General features: G+C 40.6%; 2 protein-coding genes across 3 annotated transcripts; both read right to left on the minus strand.

Annotated features, from left to right (window-relative positions):
• Positions 1-1,678: 1,678 nt before the first annotated feature.
• On the minus strand, positions 1,679-18,984 carry LOC109908754 (protein rapunzel). 2 transcript variants are annotated; one of them, XM_031789824.1, is made up of 3 exons: positions 18,761-18,984; positions 3,578-3,667; positions 1,679-3,219 (listed from the first exon to the last, which is right to left on the minus strand). In XM_031789824.1, the coding sequence occupies exon 3, from the start codon at positions 3,167-3,169 to the stop codon at positions 1,994-1,996; it is 1,176 nt and encodes a 391-aa protein (XP_031645684.1). In that variant the 5' UTR covers positions 3,170-3,219; positions 3,578-3,667; positions 18,761-18,984; the 3' UTR covers positions 1,679-1,993. The 2 variants fall into 2 exon arrangements, with proteins under 2 accessions (XP_031645684.1, XP_020363022.1); XM_020507433.2 differs by lacking the exon at positions 18,761-18,984 and adding an exon at positions 13,911-14,043.
• On the minus strand, positions 14,415-18,721 carry LOC109908742 (uncharacterized). The gene is made up of 2 exons (XM_020507422.2): positions 18,182-18,721; positions 14,415-16,501 (listed from the first exon to the last, which is right to left on the minus strand). Exon 2 carries the CDS (start codon positions 16,430-16,432, stop codon positions 15,248-15,250), a length of 1,185 nt encoding a protein of 394 aa, XP_020363011.1. The 5' UTR covers positions 16,433-16,501; positions 18,182-18,721; the 3' UTR covers positions 14,415-15,247.
• Positions 18,985-19,261: the final 277 nt, after the last annotated feature.

Consider the following 19,261-nt stretch of genomic DNA (forward strand, 5'->3'; position numbering starts at 1 on the left):
TTTTTCCCGATCTGTAACTCCTCACCTTAGATGCAGATTGAAGCAATCCTCCAGTGCAGTTTCAGCCCTTTCCTCAAACATACTATACTGTGGTGACCAAAGACAGCAAACCAAATAAATCAAGATAATTTATTTTAACATAGTAATATCCATCTTTGTTTTTATTTGACAGTAATTGGTGTGATAAAAGTAAGGCATATTGATAGAGATACTAGAACAAAATAATTCCTTTTAGATCAGAGAAAACATCTTGAACATGTCACTCCCCTCATTATCTAAAGAAAACCACACAAACATGCTACTCTGTATGATGTGATGATAGTGCCTTGTAGATTAATTATATTATCATTTGTGTTGTTTAGGGCTCAGATACTCATATGTTGACAAAGTAATATAGACATGGCTTAAAATTATGCAATAAGGCCCGAGGGGGTGCAGTATATGGCCAATATACCACGGCTAAGGGCTGTTTTTATGCATGATGCAAAGCGGAGTGCCTGGACACAGCCCCCATAGTATATTGGCCATATACCACCAACCCTTGAGGTGCCTTATTGCTATTATAAACTGGTTCTCAATGTAATTAGAGCAGTAAAGATGTATGTTTTGTCATACCCGTGGTATACTGTCCGATATGCTATAGCTGTCAGCCAATCAGCATTCAGGGCACAAACCACCCAGTTTATAATGTTGAATATGGAGTCCTTATTACTTAGTTTAAGGGGGTGCAATGAATTGTGTTCTTTTCATCCCCTTTAAAAGGGTTTAAGTTATTGCCAATGTCTAGTTTGTAATATGCAGGCCATAGACGTCAAACCACCACTTCATAATCATTAATTGATTGCATTTACAGTACCAGTTGTATACAGCACCTTTCCAGATGCTCCAAGCGCTGTAAGGAGGGTGTGTGTGTGTGTGTGTGGGGGGGGGGGACGACACGACGACTCACCTCATCCACTCATCCACCACCAATGTGAAGCACCCATAAAAGTAGTAAAATCACTCAGAAAATAAAAGTTGCAAACTACAGTGAATGCATGGAAAGTGGAATGGGTTAAACATTATGATACTAAATGTAAATACTTCATAGGGTTGTGGAACTATGGACTGAGTTGAGATGACCTGTGATACCAACATTTCTGTTGCACATCACAACAGGTATGTGACGAGCGTATCTATGCTAGGCATTCATGAGCACATCTTCACAGCAATAATATGTCTTAACATGCCTTTGTATTGGGTTGATTGCAGTGTGTTCCAAAATAACAGAGACAGGAATAACAAAACACAATGTCAGTTGAGTTGTTGTCATATCACAGGAGGTTGGTGGCACCTTAATTGGGGAAAACAGGCTTGTGGTAATGTCTGGAATGGAATATTCCGTTCTCGCCGTTCCAGCCCTTTCTATGAGACGTCATCCCCTCGGCAGCCTCTACTGTGTGATATGAATGTAAATTGCAGGAGCTGAAAATGAGTCAAAGGTGCTTTTTCTTTCTTTTTTTTTTTTTACATATAAAAACATGTTTTTATATGCATTTCTAGTAATGCAAACTTGAGGGATTTCTTTTGACAAACATTAGGCTTTTATATTTACACACTTCATAAACATTATCTGATTTGGTCAATATAGAACATGTATCAAGACACAAAGATTAATTTAGATTCTCAGAGGCATAGATCATGACTATCACAGTTATTATGTGTGGTTTATTTGAAAATGTAAAGCAGATTTTATTTACACTATTTTAGTAGGGGGCATACATAAAAGAAAAACATTACAAAGAATAGATTAACAGGTAAAACAGTCTTTGGTAAGTATCATGCCTTATAAATGTTAGCCTATGTTCCTCCTCATTAGTATAGCTGGGGATCAGAACTCAACTGAGAAAGAGAGAAAGTACTTGGCAATGTCAGTCTTAGTGTAAAGATCAAAATTGGACTGAATATAACATTGGGAGCTAATGCTAATTATTCATTTTTAAGTAAGAAAAAGTCAATTGTAGTGAACACAAACATAGAAGTTCTTGTGCTCCTCCCAGTAGTGTAGCTCTTCAGCAAAGCTCCAGACACAGGCCAGGTCTTTGCAAGTCTTGACCGTGTGGACTGCACATGGACCTGGCAACTGCTCAAACAGGAGCTCAGCTGTACCCACTACGGCGAGTTTCTTCTGACCCTGGATCAGCTGCTGGATGTGGGCCTTGTTCAGAGGCTCGGGCGAGGCACTGTAGGAGACCATGATGTTCAGCTTCTCGTCTGTCGCTGGCACCTGAAAGCGATTTTTTCCTGTGGGGCACTGGATGTCTTTTTTGTTGGAGAACAGGCCCGAAGGGGAGCTGAATATACGGACAGACCAGCACACCCAGTCATACTTTCTTTTCAGCTTCTCCAAAATGGTTTCTGCCAGCTGCTGGTTGCTCAGGTCAGAGTGGTCCCTAACCAACCTCCGAGAATCTAGTTCAGCCTGCTTGGGGAAGCTGGTGATGCAGTCCTCAATGACAGCATTCATTTTCACCTGTACATCCTTCATCTTTTCACCCCAGTCTTGAAGAAGCTTCTCTTCATCATCGCAATCCTTTAGAGCGGTGTAGCCCATCAGTGCGATGAGGCCTATGCAAAAGAGTTTCTTCAACCTGGCACAGAAGTCTTCCATAGCGCGTCGACTTTTCTCTTCATAGTTAAGAGTAATTTCCAACACTGACTCTCCAGAGAAGTTGTCTCCCGTCACGGCACTATAGAGGGTGTGTAGGTTTTTGTCGCCACCTGTTTTGATAAAATGCTCCATGAAAAGCTTCTTCTTGACCTCACGAAACTTGGGTTTGGCATTGAGGATGTCCATGTACTTGCGGAACTGGTTGGAGATGTTCTCCTCTACAGAAAAGTAGGCAGCGTCCGCTCCGCTCTTCTTGATCTCCTCGTTAATACGCTGCATCTCCTCTGAAACTACCTCCAGGCGTTCACGAACTTTCTGGAACTGCTCCTTCATGAACGCAGCTTCCTTGCTCTCCACATTGTCCAGGGCCAATTTCACGATGGGAGCAGCGATGGCGAAAACAGGGAAGAGGTCACCTGCGATACTGGCCACCACCTCAGCTCCCTGTTCAAACACTTCCATTACAGTCTCTACCACGTTCTTCTTCTCTGCTACGATCTTCTGTAGCTGGCCGGCCATCTTTGCTGGTATTGTTATTATTCAGTGCACAACAAATAACAGTATAACATCTGGGGGGAAAAAGAGCATAAGGACATGGTCAAAAGGATGTTTGAACTCTTTTATTTACATTAGACATGATAAAGTCTATGGTCTACAGAATGACTCAACTAAACTGACACTTAATAATAGCAGAGTTTACCAAAGTCAGTCCTGGGGCAGCACTGAGTTTGTGAAACGCTGGTCTATAGAATGACTCTTGACAAAGACAGAAACCTTTCTACTGACACTTAACTAAAGCATTATTGAAGATCCATTTAAAATATAGACAACCAATCATCCCCCAGTTCAAGCCCTTACTTAAAATGGAGGAAAGGTTCAACAGCAATACCAAAGTCTTAACAATTAGGCCCATATAGTTGAACTTACGTAGAGCTGTTCAGGTATTGTTGGACTGTGGCCTGCTTCCTTGCTCAAACTCTCAACTAGAGTGAATCCCTGCTGGCCTCACAGTGAGAACTGATAAAGAAAGAGAGAGAGGGAGCAGTGTAAATTGCAAAGCCTGCTGGGATTACAGCTGGACAATCAAAGTGAGCAAGGAAGCAACAATGCAAAGAGAATTCACCAGTGAGGGAAGACACGTAGGGGTAGATACTCTATGGAGTTTGAAATGTGTACTTCAAGGCAGTGTTTTAATGGTTTTATGGTATAGAAATGTTTTAAGTATTTACCATTTACTGTCTGCATTATACACTCAATTCAAGTGTGTTGTATATCACATCAACAAATTGCCAAATGAGGAAAAAACAACCAACCAATGAAGATCTGAAATACGGTTTGAAGTATGCACAGCAAGCAGGAAGCCAATTAGTAACTTCAAACACTATGATGCACTAGAGCAGACTATGACTGAAGGGGTGGTGGATTGTAAGTGTACATTTGAAGAAATCACATGCAGTATCTAGCATTGGAATAACATAATACAAGCAGGAATTAAGAATAATTTCAGCCTGGAGGCCATTTTAGATTAAATACTATCATTGTTTGTTACAGAAGTAGTGACAGAACATTTATTATACCGCATTTAAAAAAATAATAATATACAGTATAACGTGTACACCTCTGCTGCAATAAATCATTGCAAATTGTATTTGACAACTGGCATGAAATTACTTTCAGGTCAAAGTACAATGTTATAAGCTCACAGTTTATTAATAAAAACCTAATCCATTCTCCTTTGGCCCTTCAACTACCACCACCATCCCCACCACGGTTGCTCGCTCAGCCAGTCCAGTCAATGCCACGGAGAGTGCGGGAGTGATAAACTGTCTGTTGGAGATTAAACTTGCTGAGCAGGAGTGCATTTTCCACAAAAATGCAAGTAACCACAGCAACTAGACAACGGAAACTATTCTGTCAGCGTCTCAGTCTGCCTTTCTCTGCTGCTGAGGTCTGGCCCAAGGGGGTTTACACTGCAAAAGATCAGGGAAGATGTCACCCTCATTTCTCAACCTGATCTATCACCTACATCTACAGCTGTCAAGGGAGGCACAGTCTTTATGGCCGTAGAGAACAGTGACTACTAAAACAGATTGGTCTAAGAAAATCCAAGGACTCTAGAACAATCTCAATACAGCCAAAGCTGACAACTCTCACGCATTTCACCCTCTTCTCACACCACACCTCATATCTTGCATTGAAAAGTACATATTTTATTTTTTAAATTAGTTAGTGCGTTAACATTTCAACTGTGCTCCAAATTGTTTTGAAATTGGAGAATCTGCGCCACTGAGGTATAATAAGAACTGAAGAATGTGTCCAAGACCGTTGTTTTCAAGATAAACCTACTCAAGTTCACATACGTCGATTCATGGACCGTTAATATCCAGGTGGCATCCCGTTTATACGGACAAACATCACATGCGCACAGGGAGCAGTGTCAACGTCATACAAACCCATGGCAGACATTGGATGAATATAAAAAAATTCATATCTTCGGCTGAGTAAAAAAAAAAAATGGCCTCAGCAACAATTATTTGAATAATTTAATGGATGTTTTGTGCACAATGGTGATGACTAAAGTGTCTTATTAGGAATTTTCAAATCGAACTTCTCTATGTATTCGACCCCGAGTGGCACAGCTGTCTAAGGCACTGCATCGCAGTGTTTGAGGCATCACTACAGACCCTGGTTCGATACCGGGCAGTATCACAACCGGCCGTGATAGAGTCCCATAGGGCGACACACAATTGGCCCAGCGCTATCCGGATTAGGGGAGGGTTTATCCGGGGTAGGCCGTCATTGTAAATAAGAATTTGTTCTTAACTGACTTGCCTAGTTAAATAAAATACAAAAAAACAAAAAAATGTGGCAGTGTATGGAAAATTGTCTTTCTGGGCTGGGCATCAGCTAAACTACAGTACCGAAGCAAAACTGTAGGAGCAGTAGAAACCATGCTTCTAGACCCGAACCCTGGCCCCTTGAGCTGCGTCTGTAATTTAACATCACAAGCGGAACCTCTATCATTGAGGGGATTCATCTCGCCTGGGTGCGCAGGTAACCATGTTTTGCATGGGCTGAAAGTTGATTGCATTTGGAATCAGGATGCCTTCCGGGCTTGAGACAGGTTCAAAGCCCAGGGTTAAGTCGGCTCAAAATTAATTAAGCACGTGTAGTAATTAGTAGGGTCCTGTGTTTTCCCATGCAAAAGTGATTGCTTTTGATAAACAAAAGGCTTTATCTGCCTTCCCAATGAAAAATATTTGAGAATTTTCTGACATTTATTTTATGGAAAAGAGATTTCTAGATGATGCACCATGCTGTCTTGTCGACAAAACGACAGAGCGCCACAGATTATTCTTTGATTTGAAAATGGCGCTCCTTCTTCCCCGCTTTCGCCCGATGGCGTGACGGCTCAGCATAATCGAATCCGTCCATTGTCTTGCCATAGCACTATGAGCTGCGGCACAATGAAGCATTTGATTGGTCTTGTTATGTAAAGGATCAAGGGAACTGGATGCGCATTTTAAAGAAATGCTCCTCAAGATGAGAGCGGAGTTGAAAGGAGAGAGAGAAAGTTCTCAGCTGAGTTTATAAAACTGTAAAAAGAGCAGCACGGTAGCGCTGTTTTATGTACAATGTTGCCAATAAAATGAGGCTTGGTTTGGGCTTCCGATTGGTGCAGCAGTCTAACGCACTGCATCCCAGTGCTAGAGGCGTCACTACAGACTCTGGTGCGATTCCAGGCTGTATCACAACCAGACGTGATTGGGAGTCCCATATGGCGGCCCACAATTGACCCAGCGTCGTCCGGGTTAGGCTGGGGTAGGTCGTCATTGTAAATAAGAATTTGTTCTTAACTGACATGCCTAGTTAAATAAAAAAATATATAAAATGTTGCTGTTATTCCCATCCCTATAGAGAGAAATAGTAATGCTGTATTTTTGTGGGCACACCGCCATGGTTAGTTGGACAAAGCCTATGGGAAAGATAAATGAAGTTTTTGTAGGGTTTTTGTAGAAATGCCAAAAATAAGGTCTGTGGTAAACAAAGACTGAGGAGACCTTATACGTTTTGTTCTATGAGATAATGTTCCTCAGCTAACGTCACTTTTTGAGAATTTTTAACAAATGAATTCATAAAAAGGTCATGTTACCTGACTGCTATTATCTCATAAGACAAAACGTATAAGATCTCATCTCATAAGCCTGTGTTAACCTCAGACCTTATTTGGGGCGTTTATTCAAAAACTAAAAATTTTCCCCCATAGCTGAACGAACTAGAGGTAACTAATTTCCGGGTTTTAGGACTATAAACTGGCGAGCTCTATTGCAGAATGCAGCCTTTTGACAGCACATACTAAAGTAGACTTAATCCGCACTTGCAAGAGTCCCCTTGTTTTAGCAGGGAAGTTTGGTAGGGTGACCTTTTTGGTCAGATTGTGAACTCAAAAGTTTGATTCAAGAAGAGGGGGGGGGGGGGGACAATAAATATACCAATTATTTGATTAGGGAGGGTGTAGGGGCAGATTTATGTAATCTTGTCTTCAGGAGATTTTATCTATTTAATTTAGCCTGATCAGTGGAATAATTGTAATTCTTAACAATGGGGTAAAATATAGAGTAATTAGTGTGCTTGTCAACAATGACACTTATTCCCCATGGCTATTTTTATTATTCCACTTCTTCCAATTTTGACAGTGTAATCGCACATTTGAAATCTGATATGCCTATGTCTGAAAATTAATGATGAGGCTATGTATTTTTGCAGCCATTAATGGACAGTTTTGAATAAGTCACACAAATAAGCATTGGATGTTAAATACTCCAGGCCTCAAATATAATTTCACATTTTACTATTGTGCAGTCAATAACACAAAATAACATCTGTATATAGTGTGTGGAAATGAATTAAGGAGGTAAGGCAATAAATAGGCCATGGTGGCAAAGTAATTACAATTTAGCAATTAACACTGGAGTGATAGATGTGCAGATGAGGATGTGCAAGTATAAATACTGGTATAAATACTGGTGTGCAAAATAAATAAATATGGGGATGAGGTAGGTAGTTGGTTGGATGGGCTATTTACAGATGGGCTGTGTACAGCTGCAGCGACCGGAAAGCTGCTCTGACAAGCCGATGCTTGTAGTTAGTGAGGGAGATAAGTCTACAACATCAGTGATTTTTGAAATTTGTTTCAGTCATTGGCAGCAGAGAACTGGAAGGAAAGGCGGCCACAGAGGTGTTGGCTTTGGGGATGACCAGTGAAATATACCTGCTGGGGCGTGTGCTACGGGTGGGTGTTGCTATGGTGACCAGTGAGCTAAGATAAAGCGGCGCTTTACCTAGCAAAGACTTATAGATGACCTGGAGCCTGTGGGTTTGGCAACGAATATGTAGCGAGGACCAACCAACGAGAGCATACAGGTCGCAATGGTGGGTAGTATATGGGACTTTGGTGACAAAACGGATGGCACTGTGATAGCAAATTGGATGCAGTCTGAGTAGAGTGTTGGGGGCTATTTTGTAAATGACATCGCCGAAGTAAAGGATCGGCAGGATAGTCAGTTTTACGAGGGTATGTTTGGCAGCATGAGAGAAGGAGGCTTTGTTGCGAAATAGGAAGCCGCTTCTAGATTTAACTTTGGATTGGAGATGCTTAATGCGAGTCTTCAAGGAGAGGTAACAGTCTAGCCAGACACCTAGGTATTTATAGTTGTCCACATATTTTAAGTCAGAACCGTCCAGAGTAGTGATACTATGCGGGCGGGCAGCGATCGGTTGAAGTGCATGCATTTAGTTTTACTAGCATTTAAGAGCAGTTGGAGGCCACGGAATGAGTGTTGGCATTGAAGCTCTTTTGCAGGTTTGTTAACACAGTGTCCAAAGAAGGGCCAGATGTATACAAAATGGTGTCATCTGCATAGAGGTGGATCAGAGAATCACCCACAGCAAGAGTGACATCATTGATATATACAGAGAAAAGAGTCGCCCGAGAATTAAACCCTGTGGCATAGAGACTGCCAGAGGTCCGGACAACAGTTAGGTCACCTAACAGTATGAACTATGAAGATAAATGGGGGTCAATCAATTCACATATGGTGTCCAGGGCACAGCTGGGAGCTGAGGGGGGTCTATAACAAGTGGCAACAGTGAGAGACTTATTTCTGGAGAGATGGATTTTTAAAAGTAGTAGCTCAAACTGTTTGGGCATAGATCTGGATAGTAGGACAGAACTCTGCAGGCTAACTCCGCCCCCTTTAGCAGTTCTATCTTGACGGAAAATGTTGTAATTGGGGTTGGAAATTTCAGAATTATTGGTGGCCTTCCTAAACCACGATTCAGACAAGGCTAGGACATCAGGGTTGGCGGAGTGATCTAAAGCAGTGAACAAAGCAAACTTGAGGAGGCTTCGGATGTTAACATGCATGAACCCAAGGCGTTTCCGGTTACAGAAGTTAACAAATGAGAGCACCTGGGGACACACAGGGCCTGGGTTAACCTCTACATCACCAGAGGAACAGAGGAGGAGTAGGATAAGGCTAAAGGCTATAAGAACTGGTCGTCTAGTGCATTCGGAACAGAGAGTAAAAGGAGCAGACCTCTGGGCGTGGTAGGATAGATTCAGGGCATAATGCACAGACAAGGGCATGGCAGGGTGCGAGTACAGTGGAGGTAAACCTAGGCATTGAGTGACGATGAGACAGGCTGCATCTCTGGAAGCGCCAGTATGGCTGCGATCCCCGTACAGGGACCAACATCAGGGGAAATTTCAGAGTGACAACTAAAAATACAACTTCGTAACATTAAACATTCTTGAAAATGCAAATGTCTTACACCCTTCAAAAGATTAGAATCTTGGTAATCAAACTACGTTTTCCAATTTAAAATAGCTATTACAGAGAACAAATCCCATGCTTTTGTTTGAGAAGAGCAATCAAGAACAGAAACATTCCGCCATGACAGTTTTTACACATTCACATCTGAAGGTAAAATTAGGACTTACATTCTGATATCTTGCTCTTATTTCTCTTCCTGAGTGTCCCATTGATCAAATGAAGTGCCGTTTTCTTTGATAAAATCCATTTTTATAGCCTAAATTGAAACATTTTGTAAACCGATTGTCCCGCGAATTCCATCTCTATCAATTTTTTACGGAGCATTCGGCGTGATTCGCCCCTGTAAACAATCGTTTATCTAGTCATGGTGGGTTTCAGTGCATTCCTCTGGATGTTTGCAACACAGCCAAACGTCATTGTTTTTTTTGCGGGGAGAATTGACCGAAGTGAGCTGATTTGAAGACAACGATAAATGACTACCTTACACACCAATAATTTTAGCGAAGCTTCATTGATTGACTATATTTCTGCCAAATGACCACTGATCTTCTTGAAATCTAGCTGGGTAGATAGCCAATGAGCTGAGGTAAACGCCAGTATGTAATGGTTTGGGGTTGGACCACAATTCCTTGTTTGTAATCGCATGCGCAGGCAACTCCATTCTCGCCTTGACGATCAGAGGAGTTGCTGTAAGGCTTTTTACACGCAGCTGTATTTCCGAAAGTTGTAGTTTCAACGATTTCATTGAAGATATCATGGCGAATAAATAATGTAAAGCAAAGTCAAACTCTAAAGTGAAAGTGAAAAAGTGAAAGTGAGACTGATTTTTTGTTTGAGGAATCTTGGAGTGTTATGATTCAAACGAACTGAGGAGCTGTTTATGCAAGGACAGGACGTACTTCTGGACGGGTAAGTGCTAATGGCGTTTTATGAAATATAAAAATATATATTATATATAAAAAATAAAAATTTGCAATGAAATGTGTAGTTTGTTTGTGTGTGTGTATATATATATATATATATACATACACAACAATGGCCGTAGTTGAATGGAACACCTTAGTGACTGTTTCCTCTGCTCTATACAATACATATCTGTTTATTTTATGTGATGATAAAAGGCTCATACAATACAAATATTTTTTTAATGTTTTCTTTCACAGTGATAGCGACTCCGACTGGGGGCCCCCGGTGCCAAGCTGCCCGCTCTACCTGTGCCCCCAGTGGTGTTCATATGCCACAGTTCATTACTGCAAGCATGACTGTGCCTCAGGGCCAAAAGGGCACAGCATGGAGGCGTCGTTGTGGTCTGTGTCGCATGAAATGCACCACTTGTTCAGTTTGCCTCTGCTTTACATCAGAAAGAGACTGCTATGGGACATGGCACAGGCAGCAAAATATTATGACGAGGACTTCCAAGGGGTGTACAGTTTTTTTTTCTTCCCTAATATTTTTTTAAACATTTTTTTTTGTGTGTGTGTGTTAGAATTTAGAATTTTTTATATGTTGTATATAGTTGTTTGCACTGCTGTACATAGTTATAGGTAATTTCACCAATTCGGCCACTTGGGTACATTTGGGCAACTTGTGTGGGACACCTGGGTGACTTCATGCTAAATGTCATGTAGCTCACCCATTCCAGAAGTTATCAGTCTGAAACTTTGCACACCTACAGTTGCCCTCTTGTGTTATCCATCAAAATTATCTCCAGCATCCTATCTGACTGTGTGGCTATTCTAGTACATGTGAAAGATGATACTACAACAATAAAAAACAGAAAACGTATGCTCTTTCTTTCTCTTTTCTTCTACCAGATCTACTGTGTTATATTCTCCTACATTCAATTAACATTTCCTCAAACTGCAGAATGTTTCCATTCAAATGATACCAAGAATATGCATATCCTTGCCTCTGGGGCTGAGTTACAGGCAGTTAGATTTGGATATGTCTTCAGGCGGAAATTGAGAACAAAGGGATGCAGCCATAACAGGTTTTAAACTAGGTGCGGTCTCCGCATGTCTGGGGGGTGGGGCAAGGGAGCTAACCGAGGCATGTAGAGCGGAACTTGGGGCTCTGCAGTAAAACAAAACAATAAGAGCTACCCTAAACAACAGTATACAAGGCATATTTACATTGACATATAGGTAGTAAGATTATGGCAATGATCGTCAACTAGTAGGGTTAAACCACCTTAATATTGATATCTATTAGATTTTTCTTAAAGGTTGGTTGATTGAGAAATTAATTGTTATAACAAGAACATTCTCAAACACCCAACACTTGGGAAACATAGATCAGGAGTTGCCAACCCTCCTAGTGCCAGCAGGATTTTCTTCCAGCCCTATTTGAAAGAGTTCACCCAAATGACAAAATCCAAAATAGTTGTGTCTTCAACTAGACTGCAATCTATGATTTGGTTTCACACTGCCTTCAACCATTAATATGAGTATTTCTTGTGCAGAGCATTTGTGTTGTGGGAACACTCCCATCACGTGTCACATACAACTTTCCACCTGGGAACAGGTATCAATCCCTGCTTCCAACCTTCCCACTGTTTTTCCCAATGTGCCTGTCTCCCCATCTCATTTCATTACCGTCTGAATAAAGTGTCAAACTACCCCAAAAATCTAAAAGTAACAAAGTCGTTGAATTTTGAGTGTTCATTTAATGTTCAAAGATTCCGGAATACACCTGACCTGTGGTATTCATTTAAAAAAATGTTCTACTCTTAGGCCTAAGCCATGTCAAAATATGTAGAATTGCAGGAAATGGGCTTTAAAACAGTACAATTTTCATGGGGGAGGACCCCCAGACCCCACGGCTAGGGTTTGTGTTAGGGGGGCAATGAAATTCACATAGCAAAATGTCTTCAAAGGTTGGCAGCCCTGTCAATGTAATTGATTAGAATGTATAATCCAGCATACTAAATATAAACAGATGGTCTGATACTATTAGATCAGCAGCTATCATAAAACAGATGGGGCAAATGGCTTTGAAAAAGACAGCTCTCATTGATACAACATTTGCATTAGAAGCCAGTTCAATGATGGAAGCGGAATGTCATGCATTAGGATAGAAAAACATCCATCTAATTTGATGTAGCCATCCACACTGCCATGCAAAAAAAAAAACTTGACATTTCAGCTCTCCATTAAAACCTTAACTCCCAGGGGTTGTCTCATTGTCTGAGTGTATGTGAAGTATCTCTACTTCACTAAAGCAGACAAATTATCCAGGGTAAAGTGATGGTACATTTTCAGATGTGCAAGAATTAGGCTTAGACACTAGCCAACACATAGGTTGAATCAAAGTCGTTTACACATCATTTCAATTAAATTACGTTGAACCAACGTGGAATAGACGTTGAATTTACGGCTGTGCCCAGTGGGTACAGACTCAAAAGTGCTATAGCTGTAGCTCTACAAGGGAGGCATATCTCAGGCCAAATAATTCACCAAATAACAAGCAGGCCTGTCAACCTTAAAATGTACATTAACTGATGTCCACTGAGGAGCAGTTAGGCCTACTGAAGTAATAATTGTCAACATCATAACTGATCCATTTGTATATTAATATCTGGCCATCAAGATAGACATTTTATAGTGTCTTCTTTTCATGGTTCGAGTCCTAAATTAAATACAAATCATTCAAAGCTGCAAGAATAAATGGCAACATTTGAGTGGCCCAAACAATCAGTAAGCTACAGTATCTTTGTCGATTGAGGACTAGTTGAGGGAGGTGGCCAAATCATCCTGTGAAGCTTGCCCACATATACACTGACCAGACATGACTGTGGCTGCATTTAACAAATGGACATAGCTCTTCGCAAGCCGAGAAGAGAAAAATCATATTACACTTGTTGTTGTTAAAAGCTGTTCATGTGGCCTCTTAATGGGAAATGCATCGATTAGCTCGTTCAACAAGGGCTCTAATTGCTTTATTTCAGTACCTTGTTTAACTCTATATAGTCTGCATACCTCGTGGATTAATATGATAAGGCCTTGCAACAATATGTCAATTGATTAAATTCAGCACTGTTGCCACCGCAGTAGTACTTGTATCGTGACTATAATTATGGCCACGAGAAACACTTCCTGGAGAAGGCCTGCACATTATGTCACCGGTTCAAGGCTACCAACGCCCAACCACTGTTGACAGAAGTTGTGCACATAGTTACATTGTGTGTTTTACAGTAAAACATAGGGTATTATTTAAATGCGCACATTACATGATAAAGTAATGTTTTCAAAGATATCGTAGGATCTCAAAAAGTCATGACCAATTTGACCAGTCTCGTCGTTAAAGAACTGCGCAACTAATGAAAACAGCTGCGATAACTTTTGGAAAATATAGACAGAACTGTGTAAGCCTATTGAAGAAACTTTTAAATGGTCATATGCAATTACGTTTGGCTAAAAACTCACCTTTTCATTCGCTCATTCGCTTTAGTTTGAGGAAGAAAAGCAAACGATTTATCCGATCTGTTTTTCTCTTCCTATTGGTCTCATATTACAGTTAAAGTGACACACCCATCGACAGAAGCTAAACTTGGGTGGTGGTTAGACAAGTTGTTGAACAAATGATAGCATATTTTCCTGGTCAACATAGAAACTATAATACATTACACTCCTTTGACAAATAACTGACATGTATTTTACCAAGACTATTATAACATTTGCTGAGTATAATTGTGTTTATATTGTGTAAGCTGATGATTGTTTAGGGAGTAATGTAAATAAACTGTCATATATTATCAGTATCAATGTTTATGACTACATGTACCTCTGCTTAAACGTTTTAACATACAGTACCCTCATGTTTTTTACATTTCTTCAGCTGCAGATAGAAATAGAACATAAACGTCCTAATTTACTATTGCATAAAATTCCTAATGTACTCTTGCATAATGATGACCAGCGATAACAATGTCCTTTATATTGTGGTTTATTATGAATAAAGAAGACCATAAACATGAGAAATTATAAGGATATCAAATGTGTGAATATAGACAGAGATGTAATGTTGTAAGGATATAGATTTGGACAGTGTGATGCATCTATCAACAGCATTTTCCAACGGAGCTTGAGTAAGTCCTCAGTACATTGATGAGGAGAAATGGTTGTTTGCTGAAAGCTTACATAACACATTATTACGCTGGCTGGTGTGCTAATTTACAGTATGGTCATCATGAAATACTGGAATGCAGGTAAAATAAGGTATCTTACTATTCTATTTGGTAGGAGTAAGTACTAAGTTCTCATATGTTGGCATTGTTGTTGAGTAGATAGCCACAGCCTGGCATAAAATGTCTCATATATGTCCATTAATACACATATACAAATCCTGATAGTTTAAACCAGGTGTGCCAAACTAATTTTGCACAGGGGGCCGCATTCAGACTTCAAAGAGATAGAGGCGCCGTACTAAAAATTGGTTATATTTCTTTGCCGTGACATTTTGCATAAGACAGTCCACTATCCATTGTTTCCCCCCAAAATCTGGCCGCTGCAGGCCATGTGTTTGACACCCCTGGTTTAAATTATCACAAACTACACAAAAATCTATAAGGCCAATAAACAAATAAAAATGTTGCAGTCTGTAACAAGAGATTACATTTCACACAACCACTAGCTAAAGCATCAGCTAGGTGTGCGATATCAATAAAAACACCTCTAAACTCAGTTATAAACATTCATGAATTGTATTTGTAGTTTTCCCCATTATAACTACTCTATTTTCCATTGCACTGTGTAACAAAAGGCTACTCAGGATGAACGCATAGGTAAGCTTTTTTGTGTTTTCCATAGTAATAACAATCCTCTTGGAAGTTGTTGGACTCCACCACTTCCTTATAGTGGCTGACAGCATGCACCAAGCAGTTGGGGAGACTTCTGCTGAGGACCTGAGCCACATTCATCATGTTCCCCTTCAGTTTCTGCCCCTCAATCTCTTGCTGGATCTGACCCTTGTTGATAGGCTTAGGCTGAACACTGAAAGAGATCACCACTTTGATGTTGTTCTTGGTCAACACATCAAAGTAATTAGCTCCTCCTCTACTTCCATGGTACTTCTTTCCAGCTAGCCAGTTGAAAAAGAAAATGCGCTCCTTGTCATTGAAGACCCTGATAGACCAGCTCACCCAGTCAAATTTCTTAATAAGGGTGTCTAATAGGGATTTGGTGAAGTCAAGGTCAACACTGCCAGGTTTCTCCTGAAGATGATGTTCCATGTCCAGTTTGGCCTGATCCGCAAAGTTTTCAGTGCAATCGTCCACCGCTGCTTTCATGCGGTTCTCAACATCTTCCATACGCTCCTGCCACTTCTTCACCATCTCATCCCCCACAACCCCTTCCTTGAGGCTGGCGTAACCCATGACAGCAATGATGCCCACCACAAAGAGCTTCTTAAGCCTGGCGCAGAAATCTTCTACCGCCCTTCTACTCCTTTGTTCTGTGGAAACCACTGTCTCCAGCATGGGGTCACCTGAGGTATTGTCCCCGGTAACGGCATTATAAAGCGCGTCCAGGTTCAAGTCCGCGTCCGTGTTCTCATAATGGCTGAGGAACTTCTCCATCTTCTTCTCTTTGAACTTGGGCTTGGCGTTGACAAAGTCCTGGAACTTTTCGTACTGGCTGAGCATTTGTGCCTCACGGTCAAAGTTCTGCTTATTCAAGGAGGTCCTCTGCAGCTCCAGGGCGATTTGTTCGATCTCAGCCTGGATGCCTTCCAGTTTCTGGTTGACCATGCTGAACTGCTCAGTCAGGTAGCGGGCATCCTGCCCTTCAGGGTTGCTGAGGATCTCAGAGGAGGCTACGAACACAGCCTCAAGGACGGGATGGAGCTGGCCCACAGTGGCTGCCAGGACTGCGGAGGCCTGTCCCATGATCTCCACTCCCTTCTCGATCTTGCCTCTGTTCTGCACGAGCCATTCTGCCACACTGGTCATTTTGAGGGGTCTATCACAAAGTAACAATGGCCAACAAGGTCTTCAAAGATTCTCCAACTATGTTGATGTCTGAAAGAGAAACAAGAGGAACAAACCATAAAGCTCTTGTGGAGGTTTGTTGAGGTGAAATAATACATTTGTTAAGGCAGCAATATCCGATTTTGTGTATTTTTTTCTTCTTCTAAGGATTAGTTAGCTATTAGTTTGAAAAAGTTTGTGTTGGAGATGACTCGATCATCATCATCTCCAGTGGTGTAAAGTACTTAAGTAAAAATACTTGAATGTACTACTTAAGTCATTTTTGGGGGTATTTGTACTCTACTATTTATATTTTTGACAACTTTTACTTTTGCTGTACTACATTCCTAAATAACATAATGTACTTTTTACTCAATACATTTTCCCTGACACCCAAAAGTATTCGTTACATTTTGACAGGAAATTGGTCATAGAACATCCCTGGTCATCCCTACAGCCTCTGATCTGGCGGACTCACTAAACACACATGCTGCATTTGTAAATTATGTCTGATAAAAACAATTTAAATGGTGCCGTCTGGCTTGCTTAATACAAGAAATTTGATACTTAAGTATATTTTAGCAATTACATTAACTTTTGATACTTTCATATTTTTAAAAAACCAAATACTTAGACTTTTACTCAAGTTGTATTTTACTAGGTGACTTTCACTTTTACTTGAGTCATTTTCTATTAAGGTATCTTTACTTTTACTCAAGTATGAAAATTGGGTACTTTTTCCACCACTGATTGTATCCAACACAGAAAACATGAACAGCGTCTAACACAGATTACATCAGACAGTTGGAGTCAAATAGAACAAGCTACTCTCAGCAATTAAACAAATGGAGAACATGTTGGGACATGCAAGAGTCTAGTTTCATGCCACACCCAGAGTCTCAGGTATATGACAGGACTCGATCACAGCTTCGGTGGTACTGACTCACTGCAAAACATGATTTAAAATAAACATACTGAATGTTTATGGCAACTCAGAGCAAACAGAAAAAGCAGTGTGTGTACTCTCGCTTTATGACGTGGAGAGTTGCGCAACATTGCAGTGCTGGCTTTTTGGAGTTGAATTGACAAGCCTAACAATAGCCAAGACCCAAATCAAACACAGATGTCCACAACCTGGGAAAAAAGGGGATTTTTCTTTGTGAACATGTGATTTTCAATGTAAAATACACAAAAGAGATGAGCTCACACATATCTCATTCCCCTGAGACAATATCCACTACAGAAAAAAGGCACACCCAGAAGGAAAAAAATTCCCCACTGCACTTGTTCTATAATGAAAAACACACTTTTCTCCCACACACTAAAATATAAGTTAATTGAAATGCAATTGGGTCATTGAATTCACAGCATCTCCATGTACACTGTAGCATCAGTCATTTACATTTTTATGAAAAACACGAAATACAGATTCATATGTACACCCATAGACCATGGGCTTACCAGTAATTGCTGGATGGCAAGATGAATGGTGTCATTTTACATGCTTTCCCAAGGTCTACCACTGTACTAATTACGTCAGTCCTATTAAATAAGATAACATCACCAGTTATTGCTATCCCATTTTAAAATTACACAATGTCCAAAAAATGATGTTAAGAGTATATTAAATAATTGGAATTTTGATGTAATTTGTAGAATTCACTTGTGACTCATCACCACATTGAACTGAAAGCCTTTTAATAAAAAATAATAGTGAAGAAAAATACTTACTGAGAAATTGTCCTGGTTTAGGATATGTCAAGTCTTCACTTGTAAAACTAAAATAGTTGACTGTGAGAATGGTAGTCCAAGGGTACAATTAAGAGGAAGAAAAAGGCGAGCCCCAAACTATTTTTGTAACCAACGGAGGTATTTTGCCTTCTTTTCAATATCACTCAACTTCTCTCAAATCCTTTGAACATAGGAGTGCTGAAAAAAATCTTATTTCTACCGAGTATTTTCCATTCTACTGGGGGAAGAAACAAGCCTAAAGAACTCTTATTGAGACCACATCCTTGAGTGATGAGATACCAGCAAGACCACATCCGTTAACAATGGTATCCCAGCATCTCATATTGCACTTGAATTTCACCTGTTTGCCTTGTCAGCGCACAAACAAAGTGGATCTTTCAAAACCAGTTCCTCACTTTTTCATATGTCTCAGAGGTAGCCTATACTTCTCAAACAAGATCAGTTTGTCAAATGATAAAAAATCTGGGTAAATAAAAGTTGACACCCTTGATGCTAATTCAAACTGCCCAGATAGTTAAACAAAATGGAACACGATACTGAAAAGAGGAAGAAACTCACCTCTGATAGTCCAATAAAGTATACAGGGGGGGTGCAGTCCAGTTATCCAACAGTCCAACTGTGCCTCTGAGCACCAGCCTCCTAGTGTTGGGATGTATATGTAGTCTCTCTCTCTCTCTTCTCTGTCTCTCTCTCTGTCTCTCTCCCTCGTCACTCCCCCGTTGGAACTCCTCCATCCCCTCTCTGCATTCCAACAGGAACCCACTCTGAGGGATGAGGGGCAGGCACTGAGACAGATAACATCCTGTAAACATAGCCCATGCAAGGACACCACTGCCATTCACACAGGGTGTGAAGGATAGTGTGTGTGTGTCTGTGTGTGTGTGCATGTGTATGTCCAAGCGTTCAAGTGAGCAAGAGAGCCACAAACAAAACCCTGCTTGTTGTGTCTCCATTGAGGTTGCTATGGCCACTGCTTCTTGCCTCTTTTAACAGTGTGCCTGCTAAATGCCACTGAGTTCTGTAAAGTAAGCATGATGTTTTACAGATAAGCAATTGCAG

This window comes from Oncorhynchus kisutch, linkage group LG2 (assembly GCF_002021735.2).
Source record: "Oncorhynchus kisutch isolate 150728-3 linkage group LG2, Okis_V2, whole genome shotgun sequence".
NCBI lineage: Eukaryota > Metazoa > Chordata > Actinopteri > Salmoniformes > Salmonidae > Oncorhynchus > Oncorhynchus kisutch.